Genomic DNA, 14026 nt, shown 5'->3' on the forward strand with positions numbered 1-14026 from the left:
TACAGGGTCAAATATAGCACGTTACATTTTTCAGTTTATACACATTGAAATTTGCCAGACTGGTTATGTTGCCTTTGAGACCAAATGGTAGCCCAAGAATGAGAATTACCCCCATGATGGCATACCATTTGCAAAAGTAGAGGTATTATAAATCGGGTATGTCCAGTCTTTTTTAGTAGCCACTTAGTCACAAACACTGGCCAAAGTTAGCGTTCATATTTGTGTGTGTGATAAATACAAAAAACTTTATTTAAATAATTTTCATTTATATATAGATATATAGAGAGAGATATATACATATAAATGTATGTATATAGTTATATAAATAATTTTGTTCTAAGTGTATTTTGATATCAATATATATATATATATATATATTGATATCAAAATACAGTTAGAACTAAATTACACATGTATATATAATTTTTATTTATTTTATTTATTTATTATGAATTTTTCATTTTTTACTTAATTATGTATTTATTTTATATATATGTAAATAATATATATATAATTAATTAAACTTAGGGATATAGTGTATGTGTATGTATATGTGTATATTAGAAGGCAGAGCCTGACGTTGTGGGAGGGGTTTTCCCGGCTATTTAAACCCAGGGCCCCTACACCACATTGCTGATGCCGCCGGGTTCATTGAGGACCATAGTACTTCCGGTTCATACACACTTGGAAAGTCGATCCCACGCTAAGATCTACCGCCACACCAGCCTATCATTACCGTCGCTATTTACTTACCGTTACCGTCAACCAACTACTGCAGCTATGTCAGCTACACCAGAGCCCTTCCGGCAAACAGCATCCATTTCGGAATCCCTCCAGCCGGGCAACAACTTATCCCGTTACCGCTCCGCCTGCTCCACAGCTGCCGTGGGTCGCACACCGCCGACCTATTACCTAACAACTACTTCTGGGTCGCTTCTCCTCCTCCTGTCTCCAGATCCACGAACAGTGAGTCTCCCCGAACGGGCAAATACACACAATTAGCCTGTTACCATATACATGGTACCCTCCGCACGAACTGTTCGTACACATGTTTCTTTCCCAGACGAAACCCCTGTTACTACGTTTCACTTGTTCGGCGACCAACCGTTTAGTCGAACACACAGAATGAAACGCACTGACACACACTGCCCTCTAGCGGCATCCAAGTAATTACACAGTTCGGTCAATATTATAATGTACAATATATAATTCGGTCCATTTTCTCCTGTTTGTCACCTATTTCCGTCCCACACAGTCTATTGCTGGTTATGTTATATATGTATAGATGTATATACAGAACATATGTCACTCACGTTATGTTACGCTTATCACTACTCCACTAATAATGTTGTCACTATCTACCGTACCGTACCATACACACATACTAAGTAGTTACTTGTTTCCCCCCTTATTTCCTTTTTCCCGCCTTTTTTATCACCTCACGCAGCGGGGCTTTTATTCTGAGGTGAGTTTCCTCTAATAAATCTTTGTCCTTCTGACCTCTGTTTAACCTTTTTAAAGTAAGTCATTTTCTCAACCCATATTTCTCAAGGTTTTTAGTTTTTAAAAAAACTAGTTTTTAGGTGACCGTTGTTAATGAGTAACTAATAAGAACTAAACAATTCGAACAATTAATGACACATTTCTCTTAACTGAGGATCTAAACGTAAACTTACACTAGAGTGTTGTTTTAAAATAATACACAATATATAAAATAAATATATCACAAGGGAAATTCTGCTGACTAATTCTCAAAGGAACCAGAACTATTAATTTTCATGTTTCTTTCAGATTTGGACATGCGTTTCTCAGTGCAAAATAAATTATTTTCAGGGGCAAAATGCTAAAGAGCAATCGCCGTGGAAGAGTTATCATTGTGCTTTGTTTTAAAATATGGTGCAAACTGCGAAAAGGTGGGGCAGTCACCATGGAAACCAACAGGCATAATTTCATACCTCCCAATATTTGGGATGGTGAGCCTAATGGGATATACTAGTGACATCACTTGCGATGGCCAAAATGGATGGGTTTTACCCAAAAAAGGGGCAGTGCTGCCCCCAGAAGAGTTATGTCAGTCTGGTGCGCATGCATACATACAAGGCAGACCATACAAAGAATGCTATTAAAACTTTCTCTTAGTGGTCCTAGTGCCCTCAGCACTACGCGAGCGTGTCTAAGGATGCACTCGCTCTGTCTGGGCAGTTCCCTGGTGTCCTCAGATGTGGGACACCAGAGAACAAAACTGGGATGGTCGGACTGATGTCCTCAATCGGTTCTGTCAAATTCCAGACAGTCCATTAGCAACTCCTCCTATTTTACACATTTGTACTTCTTTAACACTAGTTCGCTAAATCTCCTCCATTGTGTTGTCTCATTTTGCACTGTGTCACCAAGAACAGCCCAAGTTTTACCTTGCTTAATATATCCATTAGATCTCTATAAACCTTCAATTTACCAAATTAGGGGTAATTATCATTTTAATTTCATGAGGAATTCATATGGAAACTGTACAAGTGAGATTTTATTTTCTGCATTGGAAAACTAATTTTATCTAAACCCAAACCAGCGCTGTGTCTGGGACCAGCTAAAACCATGCAACATACAGTGAGCACTTGCAGCCCACCTTCCCTTTGCTGAGGCCGGTGAAGGTTGCCTATCACTGCTATATGGTCACCGGCCACCCTGAAACATAACAGCTTGGAACGCGCCAACTAAACGGCCGCCCGCCCTGAGCCGTGCCTGCAGCCTGTCCCACTCGGCAGGAGGGGTGTAACCGGCCAGGCTGTTCAGTGCACTGTGTGTGGATTTGTGCTCAAATGACAAGCGGTTGCTAAGCACATGTAAACACACAGCGAGTAGCAGAGTCTGCATGCAACTTTCCTGGAGGGTGAGTTCAGATTTATACTCTTTTTATTTGAATATAGTTCTACTGGAATATTTAAGTACATGTGTGAATATAGGCATGGCCAGTCATATATTAATATACCTAGCTTGTACCCTGCACACTGCCGTATGTATAATGGTTGTAATGAAATGTGTGTGTGTATTTTATGGTTGTTACCCAGATTGTACTGTTATAGTGTTGTGTGTTTTGTGTTGTGTTATTCCTGTGTTATCAGATACCTTATGCTGTGACTGTTTATTGCCAGTTGTGCCAATATTAATTAGATACATAGATACCACCCTTATATTTCCCTTGTTTCCCCCCTTTCTTTGCTTAAAAAATGTTAAAAAATGATTTTTTTGTTCACACTTATCGATGTTATTATTGCATTGTATTTTTTGTTTTTTTTCCAATATATGTTGTATTTATATTATTGATGTTTATATGTTTTATTGTTTCATTTATACTAGAAAAAACTTGTTCCTATACATTGTATCTGATGTATATTGCTATGTTAGGTTAACAGCAGGAAATGGGTCAATGATTGAATTTAATGGAGTTAGGTAATTCTCAGTTGGTATGATGTTACTAGGTTTATAGATAAACAGAGACAGGATTCTTTACTGTCAGATTCATTCACTAAACTCCAGTGTCTTTTTGTTTTTTTTTTGTTTGTTTTTTTAAAGCAAATTGCAGCCAAATTGCAAAATATAGGCTAAAATAACTAATCTGAAAAAGATCTCCAAAATCTCTGTTTAGCGAATTAAACCCATGGTTTATTTTTTTTAAATTTGGCTGTTGTAACCACAAATTTGAAATTCACTTTGGATTCTTGATAATCTCCATCTTTTTCCCATTAAAATGTGAATTAGTGATGTCACGACATGCTATGCAGGTGTCTCATTTGGTACACCGTATACATACCCACTCTCCACCTCCCCTTGTTAAGTACTTCCCTAATTTATCTTGGTCTCTTGGTGAGCAATGTCACACTTGGTTATTAATGGAGCGACCTTTGTTTTCTTTTGAAGCTCTATAACCAATACGTCCTATTTTGCCCAAGATAGCCACAATACTTTTTAATACTTAATGGGTTGTTTCCTTGACATTCTATAGGACGCTTTTGTGGCCATACAGACTGACAGAGAGCATTACTCGTGACCTAGTTGGACTGGATACATTTTTGGTCTGTTTTCTTTTCTTTGTTATTCTATTAAACTCAAAAAATATGAATGCATGCTTCATATGCACTCTGAAATTGTTGTGATAATCTGTCTGACTCATTAATATTGTTACCATGCATGACATGCCAATTGTACTTTGCATTCACAATAGAAAACTGTTTTGGAAAAAAAAGAATGATTTTATTCACCTTTTGCCAGGTTTTACTCAACTCTGTACCTGGCCAGCCTGGTCCCCACTAGAACCCAGTGAAGCAATCCACACTGCTATATATACACAGAAATGCAGAATAACCCTCCCCTTATACAAATAACACTAACAGCCCACACACAAACATACACACAATCTGCATACATGCACACAACCCTACATGCAGCCTCTCACATGAACCCCAAACACAAAATGTGACATATCCATCCACACACAATTCCACAAGCAGCCCTCATACACAGCCCACATCCGAAGGTACACAATACCACAAACTACTCATAAACATATACAATATAATAGCTCATATACACACAAATACAATGATACAAAGCAACTGCAGTATAAATAACACAAGCAGAATATGGCAACATACACACCTCAATTTCAAAAAAATAGGAACCGGCATGCTATGGGACATCACAATCTTATTTCGTCACAGTGCTGCTAAGAGGTTGACTACCCCTGGTCTAGACTAAATGCTCCTCATAGACAAGCATTGAGGCGAGTTCCAAGCACACATCCAATACTTCTCATAGGAATGCATTGGATTCAATGTTTTCCTTTGGGCTTCTGGATCACATGACTAAGTTTTACTCAAGCAATGCAGCGGAAGGTGGCTTAAACCCTGCATTTTAAAAAGTTTATTTTTATTTTTAAAACTACAATGTTTTACATTGCAGGTTTAAAACTGAAGCACCCAGATTACTTAATTGAGATTACTTTAGTGGTCCTTTAAATGTATAAATTCTCCAACTTGGCTTTTTTTCAACTTGTTTAATTTTGACAAAAAATAAATACATTTCCCTTCAACTCTTCACAGATACACAATTTAGGTCAAGATTGTAATACTCCAACGTTAAAAATAAGTATATTTATTTTTAGCACTAGTGTTTTCCTTTACGTGTTACATGAGCCCCTCATTTACAATGAAGGAAATGCAAAATAAAAGTCTCCCGACTTTGACCCAGATAATACCCAATAAACCTAGGACTCTATCTTCAATCTCACCCCCAGACCGACTTGTGCATAGGTGGATCGTCGGAGGTATTAATGCCCATCTCAGCCTGCTTTGGCTTGAAGGAATACTCATTAACACACTTCTATACATCTACCGTACATTTTTCCCATTCCTCTTTCTTTTTCTACCTCCCCCCCCTCGATCAATTCATTCTTTTCTCTCGTCCTCTCTTGTCTTGCCCTACCGAACTCTGGTTCACTCCCCAAAACCACTACCTAAAATACAATTTTCTGGGGTATATTTATGCATATGATCTTACCATGCCAGACCTTACTAAAAATAATTTTTTGGATGCTTATAGCTGTGTTATGTAATCTGTATACTACGGATTCACTGAATACACATCAAATGATTTAAAAAAAAACAAAAAACCTATTGGTAATCCAGCACCGGAGTCCAATGCTTCTCTATAACAGTGTTAGGCATCTTCATGCTGTGTGTGATGATTTTAAATGTGAAAACTTTCAATATTTTAGTGTCTTAACCCCTTAAGGACACATAATGGAAATATTCCGTCATGATTCCCTTTTATTTCAGAAGGTGTGTCCTTAAGGGATTAAGGAAGAAGCTCCTCTAGTGAATGTCAAACTGACAGCTTCTAGAGCAGGAGCACTGCTAGGTTCCAGAAACACTGGGCTTAGGTCACAAGAAAACTCGATGACCAATACATTAACATAGAGTCGAGTATATGTCACGACACAACCCCACCTCTCCTTATTGTGTCCTGTCTTCTCCTAACTGTGAAGAGTGTGCTGCTCATGCTTTGCAGGATCTCAATAAAGGTATAGCCAGAATAAAGCACATGCAGCACAGCCAGGTAATGCGATCTTGTAACACTATCAAAATAATAGAGGGGGCATGCAGCAAAATTCCATTCCCTGGCACCCCCTCTGGAGCACCAAAATTCCGTGCCCTGGCACCCCCTCTGGATAGTCACTTGGGGGGCACTGGCTGCTCCCTCTTAGTATCCTTGCAGATCACTATACTGATGATCTTTCTTTTTTATGTTATTGTGGGAGAGGAACACTGTAAGATAAAACAGGTCACTTTTGTCTGCCCAGCTCTTCTGCCAGCATATCAGTGCCAGGAGAAGAGCTGAACAAACCTGCATATCTATGTATATATCCATTTTATATATATATATATATATATATATATATATCAAAATCTGTCCTATCTATCTGTCTGTCTGTATCTCTCTGTCTGTTTCTGTCTGTCTGTATCTCTCTGTCTGTCTCTGTCTGTCTCTGTCTTTCTGTATCTCTCTGTCTGTATCTCTATGTCTGTATCTCTCTGTCTATCTGTATCTCTCTGTCTGTATCTCTCTGTCTGTCTCTGTCTTTCTGTATCTCTCTGTCTGTATCTCTCTGTCTGTCTGTATCTCTCTGTCTGTCTGTATCTCTCTGTCTATCTGTATCTCTCTGTCTGTCTCTGTCTGTCTCTGTCTGTCTGTATCTCTCTGTCTATCTGTATCTCTCTGTCTGTCTGTATCTCTCTGTCTGTCTGTATCTCTCTGTCTATCTGTATCTCTCTGTCTGTCTGTATCTGTCTGTCTGTCTCTGTCTGTCTGTCTGTATCTCTCTGTCTATCTGTATCTCTCTGTCTGTCTATCTGTATCTCTCTGTCTGTCTATCTGTATCTCTCTGTCATATCTTATTCATGCAAAATAATGATTTCTTTGAGTAATCAGCATTTAGTCTCTCTTTTTTTTTAATTCTTTATTTTTATTGTGTAAATGTGAACAAACAAGCTTCATATGCCACTACCGCTCTATCAAGCATATCATGACAGGTATAGGATATCAGTAACTTGGTATTAGTAGGAACTGCACATTTTTGTTAGTATATTTACAAGCGTGTAACGGTAACATAGCGATAAGTATCGTAGGTAAGAGAATCTCTTTGGCTTAGTGAGCAGGCTATCTAAACTGACACAAGCACTGAGTGAGTGAACAAGCGTAAGTGTAGTAGCAGACTAGGGGTATGCATGAAGTTTAACGTTCTATGCCCCTTTACATTAGGGGGAAGTATTATAGCGTGTTTCACTGCTTGAAGGGGGTGTCTGTGCCCTAAGGTTTGCTAGTGTAGCGTATTAGTGTGTTTCAGGCTAAGTGCGTTGTATACATCTTGTTATGTAATCTTTAGGCAGTGTGCCTGGCTAAACATAGTTTGAGTCAGTGTTGGGGCAATTTATAACAGTCATAAGTCCATATCCATAGTTGCAGGCTTATTTACAGGAGTCCACCAGGTTAAGTAGAATTTTGAGGGTTCATCTGTGCCGGCGTCATCACCGGAGCTGGCCAGCAGGCAGTCCGGGTCTTTTTATCCGCTTATCCAATTCCCAGTCTATGGGGTGGTTGTTGGACTCCCTGCCCTGGACCTGTTTTAAGTGAGGCACTACGTTTAGGGAGGGTGTGAGACTGTACCTCATCTGGGCACCTTGTGGTGCTCCGCCATCTTGATCCGCCATCTGGAGGGGCTGTGGTTGTCGGAGTCACCAGAGGTCGGCGCCTACCAGCGTTTCTCCCCGCTCTGTGCTTCCTGCTGGTTTTAGCGGTCCTCTGCAGGGTGTCCAGTACGCGTGGTCTCCGCTGTCTTGGCCTCCTGCGGTGGTGTCGCAGGTTTGTCTGGTTGCTTGGCAGCTTGGGGCAGTCCACACGGGTCGGTCTGGGTATTTGCTGGTTCTGTCATGTGCTGGTCTGGGTTCGGTGCGATCGCCTGTCGCTATGCCAGTTGCGCCCAGAATCTATTGAAGATCAGGTCCAGCTTTGCTTGCGTGGCCGCTAGGTGGTCCTCTAGCGAGGGTTTGTTTGGGTATTCCGCCATCTTGGGTTGTGCTCCGCGGCTCTGCTCGACAGGCACCAGGTACAGTGGTGGTTTCAGCCTGGTGGGGACCGGGATAACCCCCACCGGTCCATAGGGGGGGAACGGTGGCTCAAGCTGTGCCTTGCAGTGTTTTGGGGCGGCGGGAGAGCGTCCGTCTCCCCCATGTCCGCCTCGTGTGTAGGCCTCAATGGCTGGATGATCGGGACCCGAGCGTATGACCTCGGGAGAGGTGTCATCCCGTAGGTCTCGGTGTCCTGAGTCGCTTAGGAGCCAAAAGAAGACGGGTCACCGGTTCTGCTCAGCAGGATTTGTTTTTTTTTGCGTGAGATTGCAGGAGCAACAGCAACATGCGTCTGCTCTGCTCTGCTGTCAGACCCCGCCCCTCAGCATTTAGTCTCTTATGGAAAATGTAGCAATGCATGTTGTAAACACAATGCAAAGTGACCTACACAATATTTTTGATCAGTTTTTGTTTTTATTTCATATAGCTAAGATGGCAATGCCTGCCAAGATTTCTCCAGTATCATCACAGATATCGCAACCATCCCATTTCAATGATGCCTCAGCAAGCAATGAACCCATGGAATATACACAGGGAGTTGACATCAACAAGTTAAGAGACAGGTTAATCTCAGTGGCTCCAAAACAGATGACACCAAACCCAGAAGCACTGATCTTTATGCATGATACAAAGGCACGAGAGAAAACAAGAAAGAGACAGCAACCTATAAAGCTGGAACCTTTGGTAAGTTAAGGATAATTAAAAATATATATATAAAACATTACTTTAGTGTTGAATAGGGTCTCTTTTTCACAAAAAAATATATCTGCAGTGGAATGCTGGGAGCTGGAGAACCTGACTATTGACATCTCAGAATCTGATTGGCTGCTGACACCACAGGATCAATGATTTTTATTTTTTATGTAATCTGTAATGATGGTTTAAAAATGGCGCAAAATGTTCACCTGCTCACTAAACAGTTACATCTTTATAATTATAATTGATACATTATTTAAACTTAAAGGGACACTATAATCACCGGGACCACTCCAGCTTAATGTAGTGGTTCTGATGTGTATAGCATGTCCCTGCATGTTTTTCCATGTAAACGCTGCCTTCTCAGTGTAAATGCAGTGTTTACATTTCTGCCTCCTAGTAACACCACTAGGTACAGTCACCCAGACAGACACTAGACGGGATTCCTATTTCAGTGCTGCACTATGTGCACCATCATTCGGTGTCTCCACACTATACATGTTATAAGGTGTAGGCACTGGCAGTGTTCTCTTTAAAAAAATTGTGATTCTACCTTCTCATTTTTGCACAGCCTGTATTAAAAGTTTATCAGGATCATCATCAACCTGAATACATCTATCAAAAGAATCGAGAGGAGTTGATAAGTCGTGGAGTGCTTTTCCGTTCTCCTTCAGCAGGAAAAGAACAAAGAGCTGTATCTGTGGAACCTTGTTCACCCCATCTACGACTGCCTGCCCTTCCAGATGACCTGGTTGAAAAACAGGTATAATACAGGTCTACGACAGGAATTCTTCAATTTATTTAATAAATTACAACCTGTTCATTACTTATAAATTGCAGTCTTGAGTTAGTAATTGATCGATAAAACAAACTATTGCGCAGCAGTTAGCAAAGTTATAGTCCAGGTTCACAGCCAATGTATCTGCCAGTAATTCTGCAGAATCAGAAAAGATTATTATCCAAAACCAGACCTAAATCTTAATAATATCATGATAGCATGACCGATAGTGTGAGGTTAACGATAGAAAAAAATTGATTTTTCAGTTACAGGGTTTGATCGGGTACATAAAGCCAAGTGCATTGATGATGCTAATGGGTGGAAACAGTTTATGTATTATTATTATATCTCAATTGTTTCAATACAACTTCAGTGGAACAATATTTTAAGTCAAAGTGATGCTTCCTACTTGCATACCTATTTATGTCATGGTATACCATTGTAACTGGTACTGTTAATCCTGGTAGTTTAGCTCAATAGAGGAAATATTAAATTCTCCATTGCCACGACTTCTCATTGAGCATAGGGAAGTCTGTGTTTTGGATTTTTTTATATCATCATTGTAAATAATTTTGATACTGAAACATCTTAAAGGAACACTATAGGCACCCAGACCACTTTATCTCAACGGAAAAGCAATGTTTTCATTGCAGTGTTAGCCTGCCTCTTGTGACCGTCATGCTTATAGTCGCTAGAGGCGCTTCCATGAAATAGTGGAGTAAAACTCCACTATTTCTATCAGATGGTCTTAAAGCAACCATCTGATTTGTGCAGAGCGATGTTTTAAAAATAAAAAATGTAATAAAAAAATGAGTGTACAGAGTCTTGTATTCATACATCCAATGTTAAAGTGGCACTATAGTCAAAACAATTTTAACTTTTTTAAGCAGTTTTGGTGTATAGATCGTGCCACTGCAGTCTCATTTCTCAATTCTCTGCCATTTAGGAGTAAAATCACTTTGACTTCGTTTATGCAGCCTTAGTCACGCCTCCTTGCATGTGACTTACACAGCCTTCCTAAACATTTCCTGTAAAGAGTTATCTGTTTATACTTTCTTTATTGCAAATTCTGTATAATTTAGAATTTCTTATCTGCTGCTCTGCTAATAGCTTGCTAGTCCCTGCAGAAGCCTTCTGTATGTAATTAAAGTTAAATTTACAGAGCAGGAGATAAAAGCTTTTAAAGTATTGAAACCATTTTTATTTCATGCCGACAGAGGAGGTGTGGCCATGGCTGCATAAACCAAAACAAAAGTGATTAACACCTAAATGGCAGAGAATTGAGCAGTGAGACTTCAGAGGCATGATCTATATATAAAAACTGCATCATTATGCTAAAGTTGTTTTGGTGACTATAGTATTCCTTTAAGAGGAGACTCTAGGCACACTTTAGACAACACAATCTGAATGCGTTTGATAGGTTTTGACCTCATATTTATGCTGCATTTTACCACATTCAAATCTCTTTAGATTTTTAAAGGTTAAGAAGTTTCCTTCAGTCAAACCAATACACTTAACTTTAGCTACTATAAGTATAAGTACTTTCTAAGCTTATCTAATGAGAAATAAGTATGGGCTGAGCTGCTGAGCTGACTCCATCCCACCACTTGTCACTCTTATTATTTGTCTCCTTTCCTTAATTTCTTAAGAACTGTCCAATTGTCCAATTGGCAATTGTCCAAGTTCTGAACTAAAATAAAACACTAGAATTTGAGCTATACATCTGTTTAACCAGAATTTACCTCTTTCATATTAAGTGCACCCACATATATCAACCATTTATATATGAAACATAATTTAATAGGAATAAAATCTAAAAAGGTGTGAGATATTAAGAAATATTGTTTTTTTCCAAGTTATGCATGACATTTTAACTGTGACTGTCATAATACGGGTTTAATGCAATAAAATACACAGAGTGCTATGATGTCCCACGAGTACAACAATGTCCCACGAGTACAACAATGTCCTCCAATATACAGGTTTTATGTTGTTTTGGAAAGTTACAGTGCCAAATAAAGAGCTTGCCCATTTCAGTTTTTACACATTAAAATTTGCCAGATTGGTTTTCTGGGTCTATGTTGCCTTTGAGACTGCAGGGCAGCCCAGGAATGAGCATTAACCCCATCATGACATACCATTTGCAAAACTATACAACCCAGGGTATTCAAATTGGGTATGTCCAGTGTTTTTTAGTAACCGTCACAAAAACTGTCCATAAACTGCAATTTCACGAATGATATCATTGTTATGATATGTTTTCCTGTTCTAAAGCACTCATATTTGTGTTTAGCCCCATGTACAGATCTAATGTTTTTTGTGGAAGTTACAGGGTCAAATATAGGGCTTTCCAATTTCAGTTTTTACACAATAAAAAATTCCAGATTGGTTTGCTGTGCCTATGTTGCTTTTAAGACCATACAGCAACCCAGGAATGAGAATTACCCCGCCATGGCATACCATTGCCAAAGGTAGACAACCCAGAGTATTGCATTCAAAATGGCATATGACCAGTCTTTTTAGTAGCAACTTGCCAAGGTTAGTGTTTGTATTTGCTTTTTTGCATTTTTCACACAAAAACTGCACTTTAACTGATGATATCATCATCATCAAACATTTTACTGCTCTAAAATACCAATATTTGTGTTCAGTGATGTCACACAAGTACAACAGTACCCCCCTCTCATCATGTACAGGTTGTATGGAGTTTGGAAAGTTAGAGGGTCAAATATAGGGCTTACCCATTTTAGTTTTTACATGTTGAAATTTGCCAGATTGCTTTGCTGGGCCTATGTTGTTTTTAAGAGCGTATGGCAGCCCAGAAATAAAAATGATCCCCATCATGGCATACCATTCCTAAAAGTAGAAAACCCAAGGTATTCTATACAAAATGGCATATGGCCAGTCGTTTTTAGTAGCCACCGAGTCACAAAACCTTGCCAAAGTTAGTGTTCATATACAGTCAAGGGGAAAAGAAAGTACACCCTCTTTGAATGCTATTGTTTTACATATCAGGACATAATAACAATAATCTGTTCCTTAGCAGGTCTTAAAATTAGGTAAATGCAACCTCAGATGAACAACACATGACATGTTACACTGTGTCATGATTTATTTAACAAAAATAAAGCCAAAATTGAGAAGCTATGTGTGAAAATCCAAGTATACCTTACAATTCAATAGCTTGTAGAACCAACTTTAGCAGCAATAACTTGAAGTAATTGTTTTCTGTATGACTAATGAGGTCAGACGGCTCCCTAGAAAGAGGGAGGCGCTGTACCCAGGGGCGGGCTGGGCCGGGGGGCAGGGAGGCAATTGCCCCCCAGGCCGCCCTAAATCCCATTAAGACCGGCCGCGGCGGGCCGGCCCTTTAAATGCTGCAGCCGCCTGAGCGCTCTGTAAAGAGCGCTCAGGCAGCTGCAGAACAGATTCTCCCCTCCCATATAGCGTGGCCGAGCTGCTCTCCGGTTCCCGGCCGGAGTGATGGGAAAGTGCACGCTCAGTGTGCACCTTCCTTTCAGTCCGGCCGGTTACAGGAAACAGAAACTCCTGTTCCGCGCGGAGTTTCTGTTTCCTGTAACCGGCCGGACTGACAGGAAGTGCACACTGAGCGTGCACTTTCCCATCACTCCGGCCGGGACCGGAGAGCAGCTCGGCCACGCTACAGGGGAGGGGGTAAGAAGAAGAGGGGAGGGGGGAAGTAAGAAGAGGGGGGGGGAGGGGGGAAGTAAGAAGAGGGGAGGGAGGGGGAAGTAAGAAGAAGGGAGGGAGGGGGGAAGTAAGAAGAGGGGAGGGAGGGGGGGAAGTAAGAAGAGGGGAGGGGGGTGGAAGTAAGAAGAGGGGAGGGGGGAGTAAGAGAAGGGGAGGGGGAAGTAAGAGGAGGGGAGGGGGGGAGAGTAAGAGGAGGGGAGGGGGGAGAGTAAGAAGAGGGGAGGGGGGAGAGTAAGAAGAGGGGAGGGGGAGTAGGAAGAGGGGAGCGGGGAGTAAGAAGAGGGGGGGAGTAAGAAGAGGCGAGGGGGGAGAGTAAGAAGAAGGGGGGAGTAAGAAGAGGCGAGGGGGGAGAGTAAGAAGAAGGGGGGAGTAAGAAGAGGGGAGGGGGGATAATAAGAGGGGGGGAGTAAGAGGAGAGGGGGGGAGTAAGGGGAGGGGCGGAGTAAGAGGAGGGGGGAGTAAAAAGAGGGGAGGTGGGAGTGTAAGAAGGAGGGGAGAAAAGAAAAAGGGGGGAAGAAGAGGGGAGGGGAGTAAGAAGAGGGGGAGGGGGGAGTAAGAAGGAGGGGAGATAAGAAAAAGAGGGGGGAGTAAGAAGAAGAAGAGGAGGGAGTAAGAAAAAGAGGGGGGAGTAAGAAGAAGAAGAGTGGGAAGTAATTAGAAG

The 14026-nt window shown here is 40.9% G+C and overlaps 1 protein-coding gene across 1 annotated transcript in view; it reads left to right on the forward strand.

Moving 5' to 3' along the window:
• Positions 1–2847: 2847 nt before the first annotated feature.
• Positions 2848–14026, forward strand: part of DNAH6 (dynein axonemal heavy chain 6) — a 257043-nt gene continuing 245864 nt past the window's right edge. The window contains exons 1-3 of the mRNA XM_063458711.1: positions 2848–2887; positions 8608–8864; positions 9448–9639. Coding sequence (XP_063314781.1) covers positions 8613–8864; positions 9448–9639 — 444 coding nt within the window. The 5' untranslated portion in view covers positions 2848–2887; positions 8608–8612. The remainder of the gene's footprint in view (positions 2888–8607; positions 8865–9447; positions 9640–14026) is intronic.

This window comes from Pelobates fuscus, chromosome 6 (assembly GCF_036172605.1).
Source record: "Pelobates fuscus isolate aPelFus1 chromosome 6, aPelFus1.pri, whole genome shotgun sequence".
Lineage (NCBI taxonomy): Eukaryota > Metazoa > Chordata > Amphibia > Anura > Pelobatidae > Pelobates > Pelobates fuscus.